Source organism: Danaus plexippus, chromosome 10 (assembly GCF_018135715.1).
Source record: "Danaus plexippus chromosome 10, MEX_DaPlex, whole genome shotgun sequence".
Taxonomy (NCBI): Eukaryota; Metazoa; Arthropoda; class Insecta; order Lepidoptera; family Nymphalidae; genus Danaus; species Danaus plexippus.
The window spans coordinates 5,759,464-5,785,406 of NC_083543.1; the positions used below are offsets into that span (position 1 = coordinate 5,759,464).

Here is a 25,943-nt window from a genome sequence, read left to right on the forward strand (position 1 = left end):
AAATGCAATGTAGGAAAAATTGAAATCCTATATCTTAAATGACCGTAACAAGTAAAATATTCTAATCTTGCTGTTAATTCTATGTAACCGTTTACTAATTTCATTTAAACGTAGACGGTTGGGATTGCAATTTTATTATTTGATTATCTGTGCTTTCCAAATAAATATTTATTTTATTTAATATACAATAAAATTTTATTTATTTTAATATGGCAACATTGTTTCACAATGAATTTGTCGAGTTTAACATAAATATTAAATAAATCATCAAAAGATGTCAAAGCGTCTGGTTGAAACTGAATCGTATTGGTCCATATTTTAGGATTAACCTACTTCACTCCATCACGTCTATAAATAGTACTTTTATGAGTGTATAGCTACAATTTAAATATTAATCTAGTGATTTCCAAATTTCTATGACACATAAGCCCTAACCTGTGCTTTAATTTTAAATAAAATTTGACTTATTTTTTTATACGACGTAAGCGAAATACCTAATTAATTACATAAATACACCTATTATTTTTGTTATAACAATCACTGCTTAGCCGTTATAATTATTAACAATTTATACAATAAGTATTATAGTATTTTACAATTAGTGTTATAGTATTTTACAATTAGTGTTATAGTATAAGTTTTAAAGATAAGGAAACCCGCTTGCTAGCTAGATTACTAGCTCGCTAACTTCCTCGCTCGCTCATTTGTTTGTTGCTCGTTCGAGGTCGCCGATCTCGTTCTTTCCATCTAATGCCAATATCAAGGCCTTTGCTGCTTTGTTTCCTTGATTATTTAAACTCCTCTTGAAGCTTGTACAAAATTTTTGCTCATGGCTTCTATCACTTGACTATATATTGTATATACCCAAGTTATTTTATGTAACCTAATTATTTTCATACGTTATTTAAAAAAAGACGCCCATTTGTCATACATCCTTAAAACACAAATTCGAATCACTATTGTGAAATATAACAAATTAACATTAATGTGTTACGACTTTTTTTTGGGTTATATATCTTAAATCGTAATTTTTATTTACCAAAGTATTTTGTTAATAAATCGTATAAGTGCAATGAATTCACAGATTCCAAATGTGAAGATCTGATCTGTAGTAACAAACTCTAAACACGTTATTAACACACTTTATCCGTACAAGGAACTTTATGATGTCGGACTAAATAATGTGTACTTGTCAGTTGTATATGGTCGTTCTGAATGCCTTCACGACTTCACGCATGACATCAAGGGTCCAAACTGTAAAAAAACCGTTAAGATTGATATCATATGGAACGCCTTAAAAAAAGTTGTATAAGATACTAATAAGAATGGGAAAAAGCTGGTTGTATACAGCTATTTGTTACATATCATGACCACACTTATACAGTATTACATTTTTTTTTAAAAGCAATTTGCGGTATAGAGCCTCTTTATTTATAGAAATAATAAACCTTGATAGTTTTTGAGTACTGTTTAATGACATATTCAAAAACACCTTAAAATACATTTAAAATATATAGAAATAAATTTTTCATCTTATAAGACTAGAATTTTATTTGATCATGTTATTGTTTACATTGGCAGCATTCACTCATTCATAATGGTTTTATGAAAAATAGGACATGGTTGTCAAATGCACGTTGACATAGACATTTAAAAAGAGCTTAAAGAAAAATGGCGACCCTATTTATATTGATCACTTTTAACTGTAAAAAAACGGAGTATTAAATTAAAAAGTATTAGGCCCGAATCACTGTAATAAATTTTAAACTAAATACAAAATCTAAATAACTTTATATATATAAACATAATATAAAAGGGGTGGTGACGTCTGAAATATATTTTCAATGAAAACTAATAATTTGATAGCATAATACTGAATCGAATTAACAATGTAAGTCAAATTTTACACAAGGCCAATGTACAATTTTTATCCTTAGGAAAACCATTTCTTTGCTTAAGTTTAGTTTCTTAGGAAAATATCTTTCTGTTAAAAATGAAACCATTCACTATTATAAAACAATTCATTATAATTTTTAGTTCATGAACTAACTATTCATAACTATTTAAAAAATAAGCAGACATTACTTAAATAACAGATATGAATAATTTTTTTAAAATAATCCCCAAAACATCTAAATATTAGTATAATTGAGAATCCATATTTAATTTTAATAATTTGGCTCTGGCTATAGTTATGCTCTACTACATCATGCAGTCATCACAAAATTAAAGATTTTTTTACAGCCACAACACATTTTATCAGCTTGTGATGTGACGACTGTGAAAATGACATTTTCAATGACTTTTAAATGTCAAACAAAAAGTTGACTTACTCATGATTTTTAAGTAAGTAGATATTCATTTCAAACTATTGCTTTTCATCACTATATTGCAATAGTGATTAAATATTTGCATCTTCTCTTTCTTCCTGAAAAACAGACTGAAAATGCCTTATATCGTTCAGACAAACAATTTCATACCGAAATAGATGCAACGATGTTAAAAAATATTGTTATAATCTAGAATGAAATACAAATTTAATGTTTCAACATTCATACATTTTATTTTAATAAACCTAATATGGAAAATATTAAAAAAATATTGAAACATTAAATATCGTATGATATGATTTCACATTTGAATGTAGCTTGAGCTACACGCGTGGTGCAGACATGGCAACATTAAAAACTAATATTTCTTCATTAGTTCTAGTTGTCTGTCTTCAATTGTATATAATAAGGTGATAAAACCTTCCATATATTGAAAATATAGGATTGGAAGAAGCAAATCCTAAAGAACGATGTAAAATATGACACAGTGCAAAATGAACTTTTATAGCAAACACATGCAACGTGAATAAATGCACAAAAAAATTGTATGCGCAAAAAAGTGTGTATGCTTTTTTTTCAAACAGTACTTATCTATCGATGAGTTTTACAAATCATTAACCAATATCATTTAATTATACAACAAAAGGAAGTATATAAAAACAAATCTTTTCCACAAAATATATAACTAACAGCACAAAAAACAATAGACATTAATTCAAAATATACTCAGATAGGATGAATTTTGACAAAAAACAAAAATTGAATAGTATTTAATGTAGAAAATCCAAGACTATTCTAGAGCTATTGTTATGAAATTGTAAACAAATTTTTAATACTTTGAATTAAGGACCAGATGACTAAAAATATACCATAATGTAATTTGATTTTTTATCCATCGTTATAATAAAATGATGTACAATGTCAATAGTCCTTTACATTTGCCCGCAATGTTCTTGATAAAGGTGAAAAGTAAATCTGGCATCAAAGGAAGTTTAGCTTAGAGCAATTCAAAACTGTATACGATAGTGGTGTGTTCTCTTATTGTTATCTTTAGCGGATTCAGCGGAACGTCGTCTAGCTGCAGCGTAGACCGCCAGCTTGGAAGGCGATGGCAGGCTGGAGTCGCGCGGCCTGACGAGAGACTCACGAGATTCAGCCGCCGGCAGGGAAGCGGATGTTGGCACTGATGGTAACTTACGGACAGTGTCGTACGGCGAGGGGGAACTACGAGATGCTGTTGATGCGATGGAACCAGACCCGTCGGAGTCCTTAACGAATATTTAATAAGGATATTACACACCAAATATAACGTAATGTAGATTAACAAATGTACAAAATGAGAAGCAGATATTTTAAATTACATTTAATTCTTTTCCTTAAAAAATATAAGTATATAAATCATTAAAACACCTTTAGTGTAAACAAGGTTTATTTATTTATATATATCGGTCCGTTTAGTTTTGTCTACGGTTAAGTAATATAAATTGCTTACTTTCCGAGCGTCCCTGTGTTCCATTCTCTCGTATCTAGTGTTTCTGGCGGAAGGTTTCCGTGGTGGTCGAGGGAGAGCTGAGGGTGGCGGCGGAAGGCTGGACGAACGTGTCTGTTGGGAGGCGCGACCTTGACGCTCCAGGAGTAAAGCTTCCTCGCCTCGACCGCGGACACCGGCGGCGCTCAGACCAGGGAAACAGCATAACCCTCGCTAACACATAAAATTAACAATCTAACGAATGGCTAATAAAAGGGGTTGTGTTTTAATTCATATCTATTTATCGACTTCAAATTAATTGCTCCCCTACATTTATTTCTCGCATCGTAAACACGTATTGATAATATATGTACGTGAATACTCTATAATGCTTTGCTTCTGTATGCATTTGCATGCATCTAATTGAAGTAGAAATGTTCAGAAAGTGTTAAGGAATCCGCACTTTGTTATTGAGTTAATGAACCAGCACAATTGAACAATACAAACAAACTGAATGATTTCTTAGCTTACCTTGTTCCGAAAACAGCTCTCGTGAAAGCATCGTCCGTCTTAACGTGAGCTATCAATGTGCACAATTCCTTGTCTAATCTCAATTATTTCAGATTTAATATCTATACTAGAAGTACATACACATTACATATAATTTTTAATTTAACTTATTTTAAGTCGTCTCAGTTAATTTCTTGCCACCGAGAAACGAAGTCGTTTTAATTACGGTTATTCTGCAGGCTTTTTGAGTTTGGAATATGTAATAACAAGAGGTCTTGTCATGTAACTACATGAATCATTTCATCAAACTCTATACCTGACTGTAGACTGAAAAATTGTCGATATTTAATTGATTTCAAATATTACCCGAAATTAAGTTATTCTTGAAGTACAACACACTTTTGAGTCTCCTTACAATCCTATCTCAGACAGACATTAATTAGGTGATTTTTATAAAAATGTATATTTGTACGTTTTTTCTTAACTATTATATTATTTTAAATTCCATTGTCGTAGCTATATTCACTTAAAGAAAATTCGCACACTGATCAAAAATAAAACTCAGCCAACACACTACACTCAAAATTAAAAAAAAACGTGTTATTTGAAGCTCAAAACATTATCAATCATATTGGAATCACGAAATACCAGCCGCGTCTCTTTAAAGGCTACAAATATTCCTTGATCCCAATAAATAAACAAATCAAAGTTAATATATCAACTCCAAGCCTCTAGTATTAGGAACAATTAAAACCACAACAAACAAAACATTGTTTATTACTGACATTCCATTTTTAAATATGCCGATTACAAAACCCAATACAAAATATATTGCTAACACTTAAGAGCCTCGCTGTGAAGCTGCCGAGAGGAATATCATCAATACATTGACTTATTTTAATATACAAAAATACGAGTCAGACGTCTGAAGTACATTCTTAGTTTATAATAAATAAGAATACATTTTTACCAATATATATACTACAGTAAGATTATCTCGAGACTATCTTTATACTAGCTTTGGCTTAATTTGTGACCGACTCGATACAACACAACAATTAAAAACATTACAACACAACAAAGTTTCCAATCATTTGGTTAATAAAACGTTCTGTTCACGAAATCTATTCTCAGAGATTCTTATAAAAATATATTGGCACCTACAGTTTGTATATATTATAACAATATCAAGGCCACCGTTTAAGGCAAGTCATTTTCCAGTCACACATTAATAACATAGTACATACTGTCTATGAGATGCAATACTCGTCATATATTAGACAAAACGCTGTTAAAAAGCTGATTATGAGGTTAAATAAATTTATAATCTAAACAGAAAGCTACACTCGTTCATACCGGGATTACTATACACACACTCTTACGGATCACCTTCAAGTTCAACATTTATATTAAGTATATGAAGGGACGTTAATCTGTTATAACATTGGTTCGTGGTTCGAGGAATGTTAATGCGCCATTTTTGCTCTTGGAATGTGTGCAGGGATAAGTTTAAAAAATATATAGCAATTAATGAAAGACACATTCTAATACCTTTGATTTTCAGACCAAGTGATCATTAATTTTTTCGTGTTACTAAAACATTCGTATTGAACTTTAATATTAGTTAAATTTTTAATTAAATAAAGTTAAAGTATATAGTTATGATTATATTATATAAGAGATATATTTTCATGAGACAACAGTTATCAATTCGAGTTTTAGCCGATTCTGTATGTCTTAGTAGTAGCTGGCGTGTGGTCGAGGGTGGGGGGAGTGCGGGGAGTGTGGGGAGGGGGGGCCGTCTGAGAGGTAACTCACAGCGGGCACCGGCGGCCGGTCCAGGCGGGACTCCAGCGCGGCCAACTGCTCCTCCAGGCGAAGAGACGAACTGTCGAACCCGCAGCCTGAATATACCAGTACATATAAAGAATAAAGTTACGTCGCCCTCACAACTATTGACAAAAACAAACAAATGCTCATTCATTCTTATAAAGCCACAATATGAAACTCGTGACGTTGTGCTAAATGTTACTATCTGCAAGGGACGGCCGGCTTGTATGGACACTCAATTATCCGGCCTTAACCTAGTATAAGCTTTCCCAGTATATATAGATATATATATGTATAGTGTGTCGTCATACCGCTGTTGTCGTTGTGAGGGGAGTAGTTCCTCCTAGCGAGGTGTCTGTAGCGGTTGGTGACGCCGGCAGAGCCCACACCCTCCGCGCTGGAGAAGGACGCTCCCGACGACAGACCCACTGGAACACACAACAACATATACATACGTGTCTTATACTTAGGAGCAGGTGATGTCCGCTGTGGGACAGTGAATTGAACTATGTATAATGTCTCACATATATACTTATATAGTGGTCAGTTTTTATTATATAACAATTGTATAAAAAAATCATAATAAACGAGCTTGTGTCACTATGCATTACATAAGATTATTAAAACAATATCAGTTTAAAGAGACCATCGCCGACTTCTTTAAATTTAAAAAAAGCATAAAATGTACAATGAAATATTTTTATTCGTTATCTGATCCTCGGCCGGGCCATTATATGACCGAAGCGAAAGTTATATTTCAATGTAGTAGTAACCCCTCACCGAGTTCCTCTCGACTCGAGTTGTTTCTGAGCGAGGCGGCGCTCGTGTGCTTTTGCAGCACTTTGATCATCGCATCACGCTCCGCCACCTTGGACTCTAGCTCTTTAACCCTAGAATAATAATCATACTCTGACATTAAACGATACGTGACGTCACACAGCAATAAACACTACATTGGAAATAAAAATTATAATATATTGAGATCAGCCGCTTCGAAACTGCGCCCTGCAGAATATTCCAGTTGCTTCATCAATATACTAATGGCAATAGTAAAAAATAATTTACTAACGACAACTTATTGGGCGTGATAGGTTTCATAGTGTGGAACGTAATAGATGTTGTACTGCGTCACGTTTGTCATACATCCGCTGTCCCTCACCTGCTCTCCAGGTCGGCGACCTTCTTCTGTGCGGAGTGCAGCTCGTCCATGTGCCGTATCTTCTCGCTGCGAGCCTCCGCCATCAGTCGCTCGGACTCCGCCGACGTCTTCTCCAGGGCCGCGATCTTAGCGTCCCTGGTACAGATCATACGACGCGCGTTAGACGGAGGTTGCAGCACAACATGGATTTCATGAATATTGCTTATCAGATTATAATTACAACTATATCTCAAGAACAAATTTAATATTTTGTTTCTGTCAAAAACCGGCCGTTCAAGAAATTATATATTTTGTTCACTTATTAACAGGAGTCTGCAGGACATTATAGTTGTCCAGTTAGAAAATTGATCGACGCATTTGAACGATTTTTAGTACGGTCTTTTTATTTTTTTTTAATCCTGTGAAAATACGCGACACGGAAAGTTAAGTGTAACACGTACTTGGGTATGGATGCTGCGGACACCGCCGCCTGTCTGAGTGCGGCCTCCTCGAGGTAGCGCTGTTCCCACTTGGCGCACTCCCCCTCTAGAGCCAGCAGCCTCTCGTCCCTCGACCGCAGCGCCCGCCTGAGCTCGGCCTCCGCCCCCGCTTCACCCCCACACGCGGCGCCCCCACCCCCGCCACCCCCACCACCACTCACACCGGAGGTATCCACACCGCCACACACACACTCACGTTTCCTGGAATATTTATAATATTATACATATGTATCACTTGTTGTGCTTATTTATTTACAATTAGTTTCATAGATTAAAAAATAAAACCGTTTAAAATAAATATTTAACTGTAACACTTTTGTTTTAATACAAGATTTCTATACAAAAATTTCATGGTGTTATATTAACATGTTTGTAGCACAACATATATATTTTTTCATGAAGTTAAAAGACAAACGAAAAAAAATGGATATACTTCCAACCGCAAGAAGAGATCGCATTAATCGAATTAAAATAAAATAAAATGAGACAAGGGTAAATAAAATCCCGATTTTCATGATAGTTTGTTTGAAAATTTTGAGAGATTTTTGTGAGAGGGAAGTACCTTCTAATACTACATGATACGTATAGCATTATTCAACTCCGAGTCGGCCTCCTACCTGAGAGCCTGTAGTTCTGTCTCGAGCTGCGCCCTGAGTTTCCTCTCCGTGTGTTCTCTCCTGTCAGAGGCCTGCTGCAGCGACGCCAGCGCCCTCTGCAGACCCAGCACGCGCTCCACGTACCCGCTCGCGTGACGACACTAACACATCCATACTTTACTAAACAAAGGTCACTGACACGAGTTACGACAAATATTAAACAAGAAAACATTATTCAATTTAATTTAAATCTATTCAGAAATTTTGTGACCCACAACATTGTAGACATATATAATTTTTTTACATAATAAACACGGGACATTTATATATATGTGTGACGAATCCCTAATATATAATGTGCGTTACAAGTGGCGCCATTTGTTCCGTAGTAATTATAATATACTATAATCCTTAGAATTATTTTATTGACTAATTATAATTAATTAACATTAATTAATTAACATTTAATTGTAAGTATCAACTTGTATTTGAAAACTATAAATACTGCCTTCAGCCGTTCTTCTGAGACATTACTGAAAGTAACGCTGAACATTAAAAATCAAGTCTGAAATTGTACCTCGAGCACTAGGTCAATCATACTTTCTTTGATATGTTTAGTGTGTTTGAGTATAGTATCGTGTGTGTATATCTGTCCCACCTCGTCCTCCAGCCTGACCACGTTAGCCTGAGCGTTAGTCAGCGCCGTGTCCAGTATGTCGATGTGTGTCCTCTGTTCCTGTAGAGTCGCCCGCTGAGCTGACATCTCTATCTCTTGACGCTCCTTAGCGCAAGCCAACTCCTTATCTACAACACACGGATGTAAATATCTATAAAACAGTTTAAATTATTTTTTTCATTGATGAATAATAAAACAAAAACTCTCTGGAGGTGATATTGAAAATTAGTAACCCATAAAACAAAAAAAATGTTAACAACAGAAAAAATCAATAAAATACCCTCAGTAAGAATACACGATAAAAAAGTAAACTTCTTATATTTCGCTTCTCTGTTTATTTCGGACAATATTTTCATATAACATTCTCTCCTATAACTGTGACCTTTCTGTCAGTACTAACTCTGTGTAATGAGTTGCGCTATGAGCATCTCCCGTCCTTGTAGTTCTTTCCGCAGAGCCTCCACACTAGCGCCGCCCTCCGCTCGACCTCCAGATGACAGTAACTCCGTCTGTCCACAAAAAATCAACAACATACTTATTGTGGATTAATAGTTACTTAGTGTGCACACACACACGCACACACTCACACATGTGTGTGTATATGTGTATACAATACCTTTACCACAAGTTTGCATAGTGATTTTATTAATATAATCAGGTGCGAAAATTATGAATGAAAAACTGAAAATACTCCGTATGTATTGTGTTGTGTGACTGTGGTAACAGTAGTAATAATTTATAAATAAAATCTAATAATCTGAATTAATGTACAATACTATCAACTGATGACCGGTGTGAATCTGTCGCTTGAGAGAATCCAAAAGCAAGGAGTTTGTCCTTGACGAGTCGTTTGCACCGTATCGTACCGAATGAGCGATGTATTAATTATCTTCTTCCGTGCAGCAAATCGGAACATATAATATAACACGGCCACACGTCGTATATTTCTTCACCTGATGTTTGAGAGCCCTGTTGATCTCGTGTAGGCGTCTACAGTCAGCTTGCAGCCTGACCCGAGCGGCTCTCTCCAGCCGCTCCCGTCGCTCGCACGAGCCCACGAGCTCCTCGTGGGCAGTACGAACCTTTTCCACCTCCTGCTCCAACTACGCGTACGATAAACATTATTTACCGTTACATTACATACAAAAAGCCACACCAAGACTCGCCTAGATTAAGGTTCAGTTAAATCAGACACATGTTCTATTGGGTTAGCAAAATTACTCGAATTGTTTTGCACAGCTAAGTAGTAGATAGTAAGTAAATTCAGCTCTTTTGATTCAGGTCTATTCTCCCTGGACTCCGTTCCAGGTGTAAAGCCAGAATTTAAAGTTTTAATTAACAATATTTAACTGCTCTTAAGAAATAGGTGTAGCGTCTTATATGATTCATAAGTGAAAGGTACTTAATGGAAAGGATTTAACATAACCACCGGTAATAGGAGTCGACAATTAATGTGACTTTTATCGGGCTAGCAACAATTCTAATCAAAACTGCTACCAATTATTGTCTTCGCCATTATTAAAGTGAAATTTTTTTTAAACACCAAATTCCTTTATTTAGTTAGAAAAAGTATTATGAATCTTTATATATTTTTATATTGAATACATATTTTGAAACTGTCAAAGAGAATAAAAGATTTTTTTCTTTAAATTCAAATATATACATATATATGTTAGAGCAAGTAAAATTTTTACGTATTTCAATAGCGATGATGAATGAAACCCAAAATGAAATAATGTTAAACACGGTCATGTGACGTGAATCACTAAGAAAAATAGATCGGGACGCGGTGCAACGCACTTTAAGAGGATTTCATTGAAATAGTGTGACATCACAGGAATATAAAAATAAAAACTTACTCACGATCGACTCGAAATGTACGATGAACAAACACAAGTAAACAATACCTTCTTGCTGGATACCGATAAGTTTTTTATAGAACTTAATCAAAAAAACGTCTTATATTATTGAATACGAACTACGAGTATGGCAAGAATAATGCTCAATAGACTTGGATCTTGTGTTGAAAAAAGTAAAAAAAAAAAATACTAAGATAATATCTAAAAATGGACGTTTGACAACTGTTACTGCTTTCACCGAACCATAAACAAAGAATATTCTTTTTTTTTTACTTTGACTGAATAACAATAGAAAGCAAAAGTTAAAAGAGAGATTGTGTAACAGAAAAATCTATTGCGTATCTGTCTATCAGCTGTTTGTAGGAACGTATAAAATTAATGAGAATTTGAATAAGTTAACTTCACTCGGAATAATATTTATACTATTTTATATACAAGCTCTTTACTTAATTGCGCAGAACAGACGAGAATTTAATGAGTACTTTTTACATATAAATATATATGATGATTATGTATTATTGTTAATTTACCAAAATCACAATAAAAAAAATAAATATTTAGGTGTTTTAAGTATTATAATTTTAATCATAAGAAAATAAGTAGACTGATGATGAGGTTACATTGATGTATTAAATAATATATATATATATTATTACTGAATAATATTCAATTGATGAACTTAATTAAAGTTATAATTAAAAATCGTGTCTCTTAATGTTTGCCAATTTAGAAACAATCTAGTGGAAATCTTTCCGTCCTTCTTTCTGTTAAAATGTATAAGGGATATTCTCAATGAGATTTTAAGAATGCTTTAAAATTTTAATTATCTATATTGAAAAAAAATGTATTTTAGGATACCTTTTAGTTTTAAATATAATACATTTCCTATGACTTATTGATTAAAAAGTAATTTTCTTATCTGTACAAATTTTGTCATTGTCTTTCTCTCTAGCTGTTGAACTGGAAAATTGGGTTTCTTTTCGTAATTTCTAATGAATTCCATTCTTGTTACTGAGTGATGAAATAAAGTTTGATTTTAACGGATTTTTCTATATTTATAGTACGATTTCAGTTTAGTAAATTAATTAATTCTCTGTCTATCACCTTCTGTCTCATACCTTATGTGTCTTAGCGACTCGCTCGCACGCGTCGGCCAGCTGTCTCTTTAGAGCGTGGTTCTCAGCTGCAAGAGCGTCCAGAACAGCTGCAAACGCGTCATCAGCCTCCTCCAAAGAACCCTCCCCTCCACTACACCAACCGCTGGACTCTGATCCACCTGGTACTGCTCGGACGCCAACACTTGAACACACATACATACATACAATTTTAATATAAATTTTGTATGCAATTAAATAATATATTAAAACTATATTAAAATTTTCAATATTAGATAGAAACACTCTAATACAAATGTAATGGTTATAAAATTTTTTGGCTTAACATAAAAATTCACATGGAAAGATATCAATTTCATATTAATGCGCTGCTGAGAGAATAAACTTACTACAAAAAACTCTGCATAAATATGTTATCTGTGAATGCATGTTACTGTAACAACCATTGTATTAACTATTATACAACTTCTTAAAACTTTAAGCCGCTTGCGTTTACTACTATTCCAAGACATGCAAATGCTCTGTATTTATACATACTACTTATTAAATACACATTCATACAAATAAGTAGTCTTATATACCTTGTTAGATCGGGCTGTGATCTTGACAAATTCAACTTCTCCTTACTGAGTTTAGCTTTCGATCCTTTCCCTTTCCTCTCTTCGCGGGGTTTCGAGGGAGCCCGAGTCGAGTGGGGAGACGCTGGAGGTGTGAGCCCTCGAGGTGTCGGAGATTGGGTTACTTCCTTAGCAAGATGTTTCAGAACTGATGACTGATTCAGAAAATCATCCGGTATTTCATTTATTTCCTACATATATAAAATAAGTTTATGAGTGTCGGTATCAGTTACTTGGTTGGTACTGTTAAATAGTGATATGCCGTCAAGTGTATTATCATATTAGCTTCTGTCATTCAGTCTTGCAACTTAGCCAATACCCATATAACGAAATTAATATAGTGTTATTGAATGCTACAATAAGCATAATGGCTTTATAAATCTATGTTCAAGGTGGATGGCACTGTACTATAAATATATTGGTGATGTTATTACCTGAACCCCTTGATCCGGTGGGCTTGTATATATCCTCTGACCTCCAATATCAATATAATTAGCACTTGCTGTAACAGTCTGCTCTTTGTGAACTTTGGGTAGCGGAATCCCGCTAGGCTTCTTCACTGCATCACTCTTTTTTAAAGTGTGGTATGGTGAAGACTGTGTAGTTGAATGCTTAACTTCACTGTTTGTTCTTTCATGTTCCCTGATAACAAAATAAGCAATCACTGGCATAAGACCATTAGAATATTTAAAATTTTTTGTATATTATTTTAGAGAAAACTTAAAGCACACCTAATTGGTGTTGGTCTTGAAGACCAGGAGTCGTCCTGGTTATGAATGATCAGAGTGTTATATGATGATGATGAAACATCCAGCGAACTCCGATTGCTGTTACCTCCACCTACTGAGTCTTTTAGTGAGTTGCGGTTACTGCCCCCTACGTTATCCTGTACATAATTTCAACAATCTTTTAATGTCAAGAGCTTAATCATATATTAATAATATATATTTTTATGACCTTCAATGTGTTTCTATTGTTGTTATTATTATTGTTAGTCTGACTTTGATTTTCCTGTCCTTGTGGTTCAACTCGTGCTGTGTGCCTCACAACATACCTCTCCTCTCTTGACAGATTCTCATTTGATGTGGACACATCTGTCTCACTACCGGATAGACTTTGAGGAAATCCACTTGGGACTAAAATTATAACGTCCTTATTATGTAATTACTATAAAAATAATACTTTGTGATGTGGATTGATTATGCAAAAAGTGTTTGTTGATACACAGTAATTATGAGTAAAAGGTTAAAAAATCTATTTAGATATTAATTTTTTAATACAGCTTTTTGGAACTTATAATGAACGTAATTTTTATTTTAAAAAGAAAATTTCTAATTTTACTCACCAGGTTGCTTTTGAGTTCTCTGTATGTTATTAGCAAATGAAAGGAAACGTCCATTAGGTCGCATGGACCCCATGTTTGCAATATGACCTTAAAATTTCAACATTCTTTCACAACAAACTCATAGCATTTATATCGCTCACACACTATATTATGTTAAATCATCTGAAAACACATGTAATACCTGCTGTATATTACCATCACACATATTAATAGAAATGGACAGCAATAAGAAAAACGAAGAGTAAACTATGTCGCGAATACATTCAAGTAACTCGACAATATACTAGAAAGTTGACACTTTAAAATTCACAACATATTATTTTAAACTTACAACATATAGAGACTGTACAATAATGTCGTGCAGAAAAGAAAAAAATTATACATATATAAAACTATTAAGTTCAACAATAGTTGATAGATAGGGTCAGCCAGCTGTCAAAATCTATGTTTATAAAATTTGTCTATTATTAAACCATAAGCATTAGTCACGGAATTGTATATGACAACACAGTAACCATTGTACAGTCTTACAAAATTCATTACCTTCATACGTAATTACGTATCATTTGTGGTCAATAATTTGAAATATTTTATTTTTGTAAAGTATTTCGAAACTTAGCTATTATATTCATTCATCATATCTTTAAATCTGAATTAACATATGATATTTACTTTCACACAAAATCAAAATAAAATTCTGAACTTAATATCCGATATTCCCCTATATTTTTTTTAAAAGAAACAAATAACTAAATGAAAATTCTAATTTTCAAGAAGCAATGTGCAATAAACAACATAGTATATAAACGTTTTTGTCGCTTAAGTGTCAATACTTCAGTGATCAGTCCTTAATCCTTATCGCACTAGTCAGAATAGAACTTACAACTCAAATCCATTATTAACATCTACCGGAGTTTAGTAATCACTTCTTAAATTTTTTATTGTTAAATATATTTTTTTGTTTCAAAGAAATACTTTGAATGTTATATAACGTATCTTCAATTCTTATAAAAAAATTGTTATATATTAAAAGACAAAATCTATTGTTGATAACAATTTCAAACTTATTCGGCGATTTTCTCTAAAATAAAAATTATGGCCGGCCGATTGAGCAGGATTTTTTACGCATCTGCTTATCAGGTGTCGAGATCTATGTCGTATGTAAATTATTTTAACAAAGTGTCACCAAAAAGTGTTTCTATTGTAAGTAAGTATAACTTTTTAACGTTATTAAATTCTGTACAAGATATATCCATGTATAATATATATCTATATTTTATTATACATACTTTCCAAAATAAAATTATTGTTTTCAACTGCATATTTGTCCATATAATAGTTAATAGACAGGATATAAAATAATAATTTAACTTAAAGAATTGAAATCACAATTATTTCTGTTCCTTTTTATTTTTAATGCAGTATGTAAATACTTTACGCTTTTAATAATATGCATTAAAAATAATTGTAAAGCAGAAATAATTGTGATTTCAATTCTTGTCCTGTCTATTATCTATTTATATGGACAGATATGCAATTGACAATAAAAATTTTATTTTGGAAATAATTTATAATAAAACATTATTCATTATCATCTATCCAACATTATTTACAATTTACTGGAAGTTTAATGGATTTGTATTTTAAACATAGTTTCATGATTTATAAATTTTCTATACAGGTGGCAAGCTTCAATATTTTGCTGCTCCTAGATTCTTTTCACAACAGACAGAACAGATGATAGTTGATTATGATTACGTCAAAAAGGCAACTTCCGATGACAACATATATATAATAGATGTAAGGGAACCTGAGGAAGTTAAGGAACATGGTAAAATACCAAACAGTGTCAATATCCCATGTAAGTTTGTTATAGAACATTTTACATATTAATTGCAATACCGTTCTATTTCAATACATATTTTAATTGTAGTGGGTGCAGTTTCTACTGTGCTGGGTCCAATGTCTGATAAAGAATTTGAAAAAACATACAATAGATTAAAGCCTTCAGAAGATGCTGAAATTATTTTCTATTGTATGATAGGAAAAAGATCCGGAATGGCCCAACAGAATGCTTTTAATCTTGGTTATAAAAAGTGAGTATAAATTTAAATTTTTGTCCAATAAAAAGTTGGAAAATGGATATATAAGAGTTAGTTCCATGGAAAAATACTACTTAACCATTATTATGTAAATTTTAGACAAAAAGTTAATATGTACATTGTAGACATTTCAGTTCATAAATTTGGAATTATATTTATATATAAGAACAAATACTTCAAGCATTAAGACTAACGATTTATAATCTATAAGCTATATGTTGTTTCAGTGCTAAAAATTATGTTGGCAGTTGGACCGATTGGGCAACAAAGATGTAACAAAATTTAGCCAATATTTATTACACACAGACATACCTAGTCAAAAATTTATTTAGTTACATAACCATGCATGATAATTTTCAACCAGTGATTACAGAAAAAAATCTCTTAACAAAAATGGTTGTGGAATAAAGAATATGCTTTAATTATGCCATTTTATTTGACTCTCAATATTTACTGCTGTCTGCTCGACCAGTCATTCCAGCTTCCCAAATATGTCTTGGATCTGTAAAATAAATGATGATATTATATTTATAATAACTGATATGCTATAAGTAAATGGAAATAGATAAGGGTTGTTGATAAAAGGTTAAATGTCATTATTACTTTGTATATCCAAGTTTGAGTGCTCTATCCAAAGCTTCAGTTGAACGACGCCCAGATTGACAATAGAAAATTAACTCATCCGATGAGGATGGCTTAGGTCTCTGGAATTTCTTTTTAAATTCCTCCTCCGACATTGTTGCTAGTGCATTTTGAACATTATTTACTGTAAACAAAATATATTCAATTTATTGAAAAATGGAAATAAAAGAATTTATAAATAGACTTTAAATGAATTATTTATTTTAAAAAATATTAAAACAACATGTTTTAGTAATTGGTAAAGAAGAGTATTTGCAACATTACTAATACCATTCTTACATGGAATGTTAATGCTGGATGGAATCTTGCCAGTAGATTTCACTTCTTCTGGGTTTCTAACATCTATTATCACTTTCTCGGGCTGCTGAATGACTTTAAGCATGTCTTCATAACTGACAACTCTTTTGGGATCAACCATATTAGAAAATGGAGCTTTTGATACCCTATTAATGTAGCGTAGCGTAATCTTCGTAGCTTTGAAAGAAAAATATACATAACATTGAATGTTCTTGAACACAATGAAATAGAGCAGAATTTTTTTGGTCTGATTTTTAATGGTAAGAAAAAAGTGAACAAAAACATCACAAACTGTACCTAGCATATTTTTTAAATAAAAAAAGAGTGAGAAAAACTTCACATTTATTTAAAATATCTTCTCATCAGAACATTGTTCTCTTTTCTCCTGTAATTGTATCCAAATTAGATATTTTACTTGATGTCATTGATCTAAAAAAAAAACTTAAAAAATACTAACTCAAAGGCCACTTTTGAAAATAATTAATTTAAAATTGGGTGTCATATTTTTTACATTGTATATTATTAAATGCAAAAACAATTTTATGTATTCAAATTAGTAAAATATGTTTTTAATATACTTGCGAACTGCGACACAGCAAAACAAATGTTCTGCGCTATAATAACGCTAATTGCAAAAACAATAATAAGAACTCCCATACTTTTCTAACAATAACTTCAGTTATCACAACTGTTCAAGAGCTAAGCTGATAAGAATGTACCTACTCAGAAACTTTAAATGCAATTGCATGTTGAAACTGAAATATTTTGTTTGGAGAAACCAGATTTGTTATACCTTTAAGTCTACGTGATATTATGACTTATTCCAAATGAATACAAACAATATAGAACGTTGTTTAATATTATATATTATATAAATACATAATCCACAGAATGTTATACCGCAACATTTGTCATTGTGATTTGTGAATGTTCTGTCATACGTCAACAAATGTAAAAAGTTAGGTAGGTACCTGCCAAAGTAGGTAGGTAGGTGCTTACCAACTTTAACATAAAGAAAAGAACTAGCCCCAATTTTTTATTATTATTTGAAGCCCAGATTTCGAATATATAATTTTTACAAAAGTAGGAAACACTATTATTAATTTCAAAAAATTGTAGTTTAAAAGTCAACACGTAAGTCTATCTTGCGAACGATTTAGATTTTAGTTACTTGTAGCCTGTTTTGTTTTTGTTTTAGATAAGAGTACTATACTACTTACATAACAATTAACATGACAATAAATTCAAAACAAATTGTAGTACTGTATATAAATTTATAAATTCCAATAATTGATAAGTAATACATAAAGTAGAAAATGTTGAGTTAAGAAAATGATGATGAGGCTGTTACAAGAATAGGTATTCCTAAGTATCGCATAAAATTGCAGGATCTTCATAATATGAGTTAAAATACTTATATATTATTTTTATATAACAAGTATTAAAATAAAAAGGTGTTGTTATTGTTTCTTGAGGTGACCATACTTTAAACCAAGCAAATATCCATACCGATTACCGACTAGTCGTTGGGATATAGTTATACGGTATACATTTCGGGTGTAAGTTATTTACATTTTACGCCAAAAGTTGTGTTCGTAAGTCAGTGTTTTTACGTACATCAGTTTCCTTAACAGCTCGATATTATAGAACAGAGAGATTTGGTCTTTTTTTTAGCAATTTTTAACTCGTATATTTCTGAAAATCTTATAAATAATAGTGTTATATTCGGGACAATACCACTTTAGTTCTCCAATGGTAATGGGGAAGTAGATTCAAGATAGTGTCAAAAGCCATCGTATACATTTTTTAGTGTTACATTTAATGGACTATTTTGAAAGAACAACAAATGAGTAACTATAGTTTGATTCTCTTCAGAGGTATCCCACAACGTAAAATTTAACCTGCATAAGGTAATTTGAAGAAAAACTATGATTGCTTAGGGAAACAGTAGAGGTGCATATAAGTTCTTCCACTCCCATAAGATAAGCCATATAATAGTAACAAAATAAGCATGTCGGTAGTAATCACCAGTTTTCCCCTTCTCTTCAAGACAGCTCTGTTGTTAATCAATCAAAAAATCAATGTATCAAAATATCTCTAGTTTATCAATTCTGATTCAATAGTTGCTGTGTGAGATCAAGTCTCTAAGTATAAAACGGAATTTCAAGGTACAGATTAAAGAAACAGACAATTAATAGAGTAAGGAACATTATCACTAGAAAAATTTAGCAAAAGCGCACTAGCTTTCCCATCAAAAGCTTTTCACTTCTGACTTTTGGCCACATTATAAAAACCCACCTCTGATAGACACAATACTTATTAGTTAATTATTGTGACCCTATAAATAAAATAAAACATAAGAAACTATATTTTTTTATTATATAAACTTTATCTGTTGTTAAAAAATACAAATGCATTGTTACTCATCAGTCTCATCACTGAATATATAAAATTAAATAAAATTGTGGATGTAAGTGAGTATTAACATGTAGATATGTATTAAATATAAGAATAAAAATATACAGACATCACCGAGTGTAATTCAAAACCATCTAAACATTTTATGCTTACATTAAGTAAGGATTTTTTTAGATAAACTTGCAATATAAGAAAAATTATACAAAATTAATATATATTAATCATGTCAGATAAGATATCAGAACTGTTATCAATAATTAATTTATCAAAAATTTGATAATTTGTTCATATACTTGACTTTTAGCTTAAATAAGGGAAATATGTGTGTTATTTCAATCACTTTTATTTCTATAGATCTGACAACTTTTCAAAATATTTTTTCTTTTCATCAGGATTGGGAATAATCTGAAAAAAAATTGAAGTTAAAATTGATTGTTTAAATATGGAATTTGTTTTAAACAAACAGTTTTCACTTACTGTATCTTGACCTGGTTTCCATCCCGCCGGACAAACCTCGCCATGTTTGTCAGTGTACTGGAATGCTTGAACCAGCCTTAGCGTTTCATCCACAGATCTGCCAACTGGCAGATCATTCATTGTAATTTGTCTAAGAATTCCTTTATCATCAATTATGAATAAACCTCTCAAAGTGTGACCCAAATCTTCTAAATATACCCCATAGTCTTTGGCAATGGAATGTGTGAGATCACTTAGTAATGGTATTTTAATTTTTCCTAGACCTCCCTCTTTCCGAGGAGTGTTAATCCAGGCTAGATGAGTAAAGTGTGAGTCTACAGAACATGCTACTACTTCAGTGTTGAGTTTTCTGAACTCTTCAATTCTTTCAGAGAAGGCCAAAATTTCAGTAGGACAAACAAAGGTGCTACAACAGAAATATTAAGTTTAAATATTTAATATAAATTATAAAAGTTTTTTTTATAGAATAAATTATTTAAAAAAAAAACTTACAAGTCTAAGGGATAAAAGAAGAAGACTAAATATTTTCCTTTAAAACTTGATAGTGAAAGTTGCGTTATCTCGCCATTAACGACAGCTGTAGCCTCCCACTCCGGGGCTGGTTTCGAGACTGAAAAATACCCAATATTAAATGTTGGCAGTGGAATTTATATGTTAAAACGATATATAAAACATACTAACTCATTGCCTTAGTGAATTGCAGTTTATGGTCAATTCTTCTGGCGCCGCCAGGAAAAACATTGCCGCTTCCGAAAGAATAACAGGAATCACTTTCGAACAGCGTAGCACTGCTTTGGGATATTAAGCTTACTAATACAAATAATAATGTTGGTAAAAGCATGATCAAAATAGTTTTAAATTGAGCACTAGAATATTAACAATAATTTATATCAGAAAATTGAAAAAGCTACCAATTCGCCACAAAAACCGGTTCACATTATCGTCGCTTAAACTTCATCTACTGTTGACAGTGACACGTTGCCATTATGTTTCTTACTATATAAATAAAGATTGAGTTTAAGTATATTTATACAAAATATTTACAAAACATAATGATATTATAGTTTACTAAGATTATATATTATGCAAATCCGAAGTCGCAAAACACATTTTATAGAATGAATGAGTAAGAATGAATAATCAAAGACTCTGAGCTCTTAGGTTTCAAAGATTTAAAGCCCTATTTTAAGATTGAACTTGTATTTATGTTTTCAAAATTATTTGTAATAGTTTATTACTACATTTTTATTTTTATTTAAGCTATAACTTCATCAGACTGGCACCATACTTATAAGAATTAACAGAATTTTTGTGCAATATTGAATATTATTAATTTGTTTAGGTATTGTGAAAATTACAATTTTAACATTTTTGTATTTAACAAATTAAAATGTCATAAATACTTTTATAGGAATTATCTTTATAAAATGATTATTGTTAGATTATATTAAAAAATTTCAATATACTCTGTTCCTTAAAATGACGCTTTGTCAATTTAAAGTATTATCTGTTATATACTGTTCGTTCGCAATTGTAGCGAATGCTGTATTTCTTCTTTACTAATTTATTTGTATTTGCATGTAATAAACCAAAAATGTGTTTATTTATGTATTTTATATTATTGTCATAAGTTTAAATATACTCAAGTCCATCGCAACGTATTGCGGTAAGTTTACAAGCTAACTTTACAAGTATCCACTTGTCGTTCATTATGGCGGTCTGATTATTATAATAAGTTTAGTTTTATAAACTAAGTTTGTTCTTCTGTCCGTAGTATTAATATTTATGTAAATCAAATGTTTAATAAAGTGCGACATGTGGCTGTTACAAAATTCATATGTTTTAATTAACTTCTGTTTTAGATGGACGGACAAGACGAAGGGGTGTTAGATGTGGATTTATTAGCTGACGATGGCTCTGATGAAGAATGCGAAGCTCAGCCGTCTTCAGGTACATATAAAAATCTAATTAATAAATTAATTTAGCCAAACACATTAAATAATCTACTCCAAAACACCATTACAACAATTAGTTGTTTGTTTTTCGTTTGTCAGCAACGATTAAATAAAAAAAATGTTTTACTATGACATTTAATCTATATATATTCCCTATTAACCAATGATTTCACAGACTTTTATGCAGGACCCGCGTCTACACCGACGTCATGCGCGTCATCTCCGCGGGGCGAGGAGCCTGCTTCTCCTCTCGCCGTGGTGTCGCAACCAACATTCTTCCACCACCAAACTTATACTCGCCCGTTTTTCACATCGGGAAGACGTGGACCAGGACGGCCGCGAAAAGAGGGCGCGAAATTAGCCCGAGAAGGAAAGATTGTCAGAAGGTAGACATTTACTTAAGTATATTATTTACTACAGTAATCTTGTTTGGTACTACAAATAATAATTATCGTCACTTTTTTAGAAATAGAGGCAGTGCTGGATCGGTAAGAGGAGCTAAAAGGCATCGCACTAGTCGTGATGAGGCTCTTGATGATATGATGGATGAAGATGATTTCACTATGCCTGCACCCGAAGAACCCCCCTATGCACCTGAAAAATGGTATTGCAATTAGTTAAATCCTATTGAGTATTAGAGTTTTAAAACAACTATTGGAATGGTAAGTTAGAATTGTATTGGTTTTCATGTTTCAGGCCAGGGAAATTGTGTGCCTTATGCAACTTAAGTGAGCGTAGTCAACTTGGTCAAGGAGAAATGAGGCAAATAGTTTGTAATATAGAAAGTGAAGGTGGTACCACACCAGGGGTCTCCAACTCTGGTGGAGCAACACCAACCAGTATAACAACGCCTAGTACACCAACATTTCCTTTACCGCCTGGTCTTACTTCGCCTTCACCTGAAATGTTAGATTCAAATCAACCACAACAATCTCTGCCTTTGAGTAGACGTCAAAAAGCATTTATGAAGTGCAAGTGAGTCATGGCATTCCAATAGCTTTTATTTCTGTTATAAAGCGCTTATCATTAATATTTTTTATACATGGTTTTAGAACTCCCCTTTACAACATGGAACATACAGATGAGTTATCCATTATTGGTTGGACTGAATCATTAGAGCTTCCTGCAGTAGTGTCATCGGGAATGTTTTATGTACACCGGTGCTGTCTTGAATTCAGTCCTCCTTATCAAGATCAAGTGGCGATAGCATGTAATAATGATGATGACAAAGAACAGCTGGAGGAAGCGAGGATAAGAGGAATTGTGATTGCTGCTTTGGGAAGAAAATGTGCCTTTTGTCAAAGACATGGTGCTAGTATACCCTGCAAGGTATATACAAGAAAAATTGAAAATTAATGATTATTATTGATAATCAAAATAAAATGTCAATTAAATAACATACATTTCAGATGAGTTGCAGTAAATATTTTCACCTACCATGTGTTCTTGCATCCGGCGGTTTCATGGATTTTCAAACAAAGTCATCATTTTGTAAGGATCATTTACATCAAGCACCATTAATATGTAAGTAGACATACTATAAACATACATTAATATAATATAATAAATGGAATTGGAGTTTTGGATTGTAATATTAATTTAATTATACATGGTTCATATACCAAAAATGTTTATTTTTTAATAATTTGTATGTTTATCATCAAAAAATCTGTTCAAAAGCTTTTCACTGGTTTGTAGCTGATGTATAGGCAGTATCCTATTATCACAAACCATCCATGTTATACTTAGGCTTTATTGCAGAAGTCTTATATATATCTCTTTATATAAATGTTTAAAAAAACGGGGGTGCAGTGGTAGGAATGGCTGCTTATTGAATAAATATTTTTATAGGTACAGCGGATATAGACTGTCGGACGTGTCGCACCATCGGCGACATGGCGAATCTGATGACGTGCGTCACTTGCGGTGGACACTACCACGGAACATGCGTCGGTCTCGCTCAACTTCCTGGTGAATATCACGCGATAATTAACTAATAAGTTATCAATGAAGCGCCTTTTAAAGTTTTAACTGTTTTTGTGTTGTCGTTTTCAGGCGTGCGCGCCGGTTGGTCGTGTAGATCGTGCCGCGTGTGTCAGGTGTGTCGCGGCGAGGCGGGAGGCGGCGCAGGCGGCGAGGCGCGGGCCGTGGCCTGCGAACACTGCGACAAGTTATACCACGCGGCGTGCTTACGACCCGTTATGGCCACTGTACCCAAATACGGTTGGAAGTGCAAGTGCTGCCGCGTGTGTTCGGACTGTGGTGCTCGCTCACCGGGCGCGGGACCATCGTCGCGGTGGCACGCGCATTACACAGTGTGTGACTCTTGTTACCAACAGCGCAATAAGGGCTCGTGTTGTCCTCTATGCCGCCGCGCCTACCGCGCTGCCGCTTATAGAGACATGATACGCTGTTCCGCCTGCCGGAGGTAGCTATACTTTAGCTTATATTGGGTCCGCCAGATAACGTTTTTTTTTTAAATGCGATAAAAAAAAACTACCGAATATTTTCTCAAATAATTTTTTTTATTTGAAAGTACAATCCTTCCAGCTAATAATGAAAAATAATTTCATTCAAATGGCTGTCTCGGATGGCCATGCAGTAGCCTATACGATAGGTCCAATTTTTAAGCACATTATCGATTGTGTGCAGCTGTATTTCACCAATGGCTTCACGTATATTGTCTTTGAAAGCGTAAATTGTCTCTGGCTTGTCGGCGTACCACTTATCTTTGACGGCACCCCACAAAAAATAGTCCAACGGTGTCGAATCGCAGCTCCGAGGTGGCCAAACTATATCAGTTCTGCGACTGATACGATCTTCAAAAACAGGGCGCAAAACATCCAGTGTTGTTTCGGTTGTGTAGCACGTTGCGCCGTCCTGTTGAAACCAAATGTTACCAATATCCTCCTCTTGAATTTTTGTGAACTGTAACGGTCACTCTTTGCTCATTTTCGAAGAAAAATGGCCCAATTATTATTATTAATATTATTTATGACAAAAGGGGGAAAATGAGCAGACGGCCTCCCCGATGGAGGTAGTACCGTCGTCCATGTATATCCGCCAAATAATTTTGCGGATGCGTTGCCACCCTCGTTTGGGGAAGAGAGGGGAAAGGTTGGGAGAAGGGAAACGGAAAAAGGCGGGAAAAAGGAAAGGGCAACCGGCTCTCTCACTCATGGGACGAAACGCAGCTATTAAAAACTGCTTCACGCCGATCTTCTATGAGAGGGTGGTACTTCCCAGGTTGAGTCAGCCCATGTTCGAGCTGCAGCAATTTGACAACAGCTAGGCTCTACCACCATTATGCCTCTGCACTAAAATCCGCACCAAACAGTGACTCGTTTTGGGTGCGTCGGCTTTTCCATGTATGCGTGCGGGTTTTCTGTGCCCCAAATGCGACAATTTTGCTTGTTTACATACCCGCTAAGATCAAATGAGCGTCATCTGAAATTTTTTTTTTTTGCAAACTCGGCATCTTCTATAAGTCGATCGCAGGCCCACTTATCGACGCGAAAACGCATTGGATGGTCAGTTGGCTTCAACTCCTGAACCAATTGGACTTTGTATGGCGTCGTACGAGGTTTTCATGCAAAATTCGTCTCAATGATGTCTCCGAAATGTTCAATTGTCCAGAATGACGGTGAATTCATGTGGATGGCGCTTCACGCACACTTTCTGCCACAGCAGCAATTTTCTCGGGTGTGCGCACTGTTTTCGGCTTCTCACGTTTTGGTTTACTGATGAGGATGCCGGTTTTCACTGTTTCATAAGATAATAAACATACGGAGCTGACGGTGCTTCTCTTCCAAAATCCGTACGCAATTTTTGCACACATTCTGCAACATTACCGTGATATTCAAAGTGATGTCGCGATATTTCCCCGCGTTGTTCAAGCGTACACACAACCATATTCGTTCACCGGAAGGATAAAACTAATTATCTGTCAAATCAGACATGAGCTAAGGTGTACCATTCATGAGATAAGCACTAGTTGAAAAAAAAAACGTTAGATGGCGGACCCTGTATGAGTTCTTTGTTGTAATTTTCTTTATATTACAATATGTT

The 25,943-nt window shown here is 33.6% G+C and overlaps 5 protein-coding genes and 1 long non-coding RNA gene across 16 annotated transcripts in view; 3 read left to right on the forward strand and 3 right to left on the reverse strand.

Annotated features, from left to right (window-relative positions):
• Positions 1-1,453: 1,453 nt before the first annotated feature.
• On the reverse strand, positions 1,454-14,469 carry LOC116766644 (angiomotin-like protein 2). Of its 4 annotated transcripts, none has more exons than XM_061521435.1 (18): positions 14,316-14,469; positions 13,985-14,146; positions 13,597-13,775; positions 13,371-13,525; positions 13,074-13,281; positions 12,604-12,830; positions 12,026-12,206; positions 10,002-10,151; positions 9,449-9,557; positions 9,031-9,176; positions 8,394-8,533; positions 7,738-7,977; positions 7,298-7,432; positions 6,919-7,028; positions 6,450-6,566; positions 6,127-6,212; positions 3,823-4,032; positions 1,454-3,598 (listed from the first exon to the last, which is right to left on the reverse strand). In XM_061521435.1, exons 2-18 carry the CDS (start codon positions 14,055-14,057, stop codon positions 3,338-3,340), a joined length of 2,727 nt encoding a protein of 908 aa, XP_061377419.1. In that variant the 5' UTR covers positions 14,058-14,146; positions 14,316-14,469; the 3' UTR covers positions 1,454-3,337. The 4 variants fall into 4 exon arrangements, with proteins under 4 accessions (XP_061377419.1, XP_061377422.1, XP_061377421.1 ...); XM_061521438.1 differs by having other exon boundaries at positions 13,985-14,071; positions 14,316-14,433; XM_061521437.1 differs by lacking the exon at positions 14,316-14,469 and adding an exon at positions 14,166-14,309 and having other exon boundaries at positions 13,985-14,071.
• Positions 2,753-5,594, forward strand: LOC133318935 (uncharacterized). The gene is made up of 2 exons (XR_009752664.1): positions 2,753-2,889; positions 3,385-5,594. It is a non-coding gene; the product is annotated as an uncharacterized LOC133318935 (long non-coding RNA).
• Positions 14,470-14,740: 271 nt separating the features above from the next.
• LOC116766645 (uncharacterized) lies at positions 14,741-16,508 on the forward strand. Its single transcript, XM_032656568.2, has 4 exons — positions 14,741-15,191; positions 15,666-15,845; positions 15,918-16,080; positions 16,314-16,508. The coding sequence occupies exons 1-4, from the start codon at positions 15,080-15,082 to the stop codon at positions 16,360-16,362; spliced, it is 504 nt and encodes a 167-aa protein (XP_032512459.2). The 5' UTR covers positions 14,741-15,079; the 3' UTR covers positions 16,363-16,508.
• LOC116766646 (thiosulfate sulfurtransferase/rhodanese-like domain-containing protein 3) lies at positions 16,360-17,951 on the reverse strand. Of its 3 annotated transcripts, XM_032656573.2 has the most exons (5): positions 17,604-17,950; positions 17,323-17,454; positions 17,008-17,202; positions 16,690-16,852; positions 16,360-16,588 (listed from the first exon to the last, which is right to left on the reverse strand). In XM_032656573.2, the coding sequence occupies exons 2-5, from the start codon at positions 17,327-17,329 to the stop codon at positions 16,537-16,539; spliced, it is 417 nt and encodes a 138-aa protein (XP_032512464.2). In that variant the 5' UTR covers positions 17,330-17,454; positions 17,604-17,950; the 3' UTR covers positions 16,360-16,536. The 3 variants fall into 3 exon arrangements, with proteins under 3 accessions (XP_032512464.2, XP_032512460.2, XP_061377423.1); XM_032656569.2 differs by lacking the exon at positions 17,323-17,454 and having other exon boundaries at positions 16,504-16,588; positions 17,604-17,951; XM_061521439.1 differs by lacking the exon at positions 17,604-17,950 and having other exon boundaries at positions 16,504-16,588; positions 17,008-17,454.
• Positions 17,952-19,409: 1,458 nt separating this feature from the next.
• On the reverse strand, positions 19,410-20,898 carry LOC116767146 (peroxiredoxin-4). Its single transcript, XM_032657332.2, has 4 exons — positions 20,602-20,898; positions 20,413-20,530; positions 19,921-20,326; positions 19,410-19,848 (listed from the first exon to the last, which is right to left on the reverse strand). The coding sequence occupies exons 1-4, from the start codon at positions 20,759-20,761 to the stop codon at positions 19,792-19,794; spliced, it is 741 nt and encodes a 246-aa protein (XP_032513223.1). The 5' UTR covers positions 20,762-20,898; the 3' UTR covers positions 19,410-19,791.
• Positions 20,899-21,437: 539 nt separating this feature from the next.
• The window catches only part of LOC116766974 (histone-lysine N-methyltransferase 2C-like), a 32,229-nt gene continuing 27,723 nt past the window's right edge, over positions 21,438-25,943 (forward strand). For all 6 annotated transcript variants that reach the window (XM_061521476.1, XM_061521479.1, XM_061521475.1 and 3 more), the window contains exons 1-9: positions 21,438-21,586; positions 21,783-21,870; positions 22,051-22,261; positions 22,342-22,479; positions 22,572-22,850; positions 22,928-23,204; positions 23,285-23,399; positions 23,727-23,846; positions 23,931-24,303. In XM_061521476.1, the coding sequence (XP_061377460.1) occupies positions 21,783-21,870; positions 22,051-22,261; positions 22,342-22,479; positions 22,572-22,850; positions 22,928-23,204; positions 23,285-23,399; positions 23,727-23,846; positions 23,931-24,303 (1,601 nt within the window). In that variant the 5' untranslated portion in view covers positions 21,438-21,586. The remainder of the gene's footprint in view (positions 21,587-21,782; positions 21,871-22,050; positions 22,262-22,341; positions 22,480-22,571; positions 22,851-22,927; positions 23,205-23,284; positions 23,400-23,726; positions 23,847-23,930; positions 24,304-25,943) is intronic.

Bases quoted from the DNA above. Each gene is read 5' to 3' on its own strand.
- LOC116766646 (XM_061521439.1), bottom strand. From the start codon at position 17,329: ATGCTAGGTACAGTTTGTGATGTTTTTGTTCACTTTTTTCTTACCATT. The intron at 16,853-17,007 runs GTAAGAATGGTA...TTTTGTTTACAG, and splicing joins ATCCAGCATTAACATTCCAT to TAAATAATGTTCAAAATGCA. The intron at 16,589-16,689 runs GTAATAATGACA...TTTATTTTACAG, and splicing joins CTCAAACTTGGATATACAAA to ATCCAAGACATATTTGGGAA.
- LOC116766645 (XM_032656568.2), top strand. From the start codon at position 15,080: ATGGCCGGCCGATTGAGCAGGATTTTTTACGCATCTGCTTATCAGGTG. The intron at 15,846-15,917 runs GTAAGTTTGTTA...TTTTAATTGTAG, and splicing joins AAACAGTGTCAATATCCCAT to TGGGTGCAGTTTCTACTGTG. The intron at 16,081-16,313 runs GTGAGTATAAAT...ATGTTGTTTCAG, and splicing joins TTTAATCTTGGTTATAAAAA to TGCTAAAAATTATGTTGGCA.
- LOC116767146 (XM_032657332.2), bottom strand. From the start codon at position 20,761: ATGCTTTTACCAACATTATTATTTGTATTAGTAAGCTTAATATCCCAA. The intron at 20,327-20,412 runs GTAAGTTTTTTT...TTTCTGTTGTAG, and splicing joins TTCTTTTATCCCTTAGACTT to CACCTTTGTTTGTCCTACTG. The intron at 19,849-19,920 runs GTAAGTGAAAAC...ATTTTTTTTCAG, and splicing joins GGAAACCAGGTCAAGATACA to ATTATTCCCAATCCTGATGA.
- LOC116766644 (XM_061521435.1), bottom strand. From the start codon at position 14,057: ATGGGGTCCATGCGACCTAATGGACGTTTCCTTTCATTTGCTAATAAC. The intron at 7,978-8,393 runs GTAGGAGGCCGA...TAAATATTCCAG, and splicing joins ACAGAACTACAGGCTCTCAG to GAAACGTGAGTGTGTGTGTG. The intron at 7,433-7,737 runs GTACGTGTTACA...GATCTGTACCAG, and splicing joins TCCGCAGCATCCATACCCAA to GGACGCTAAGATCGCGGCCC.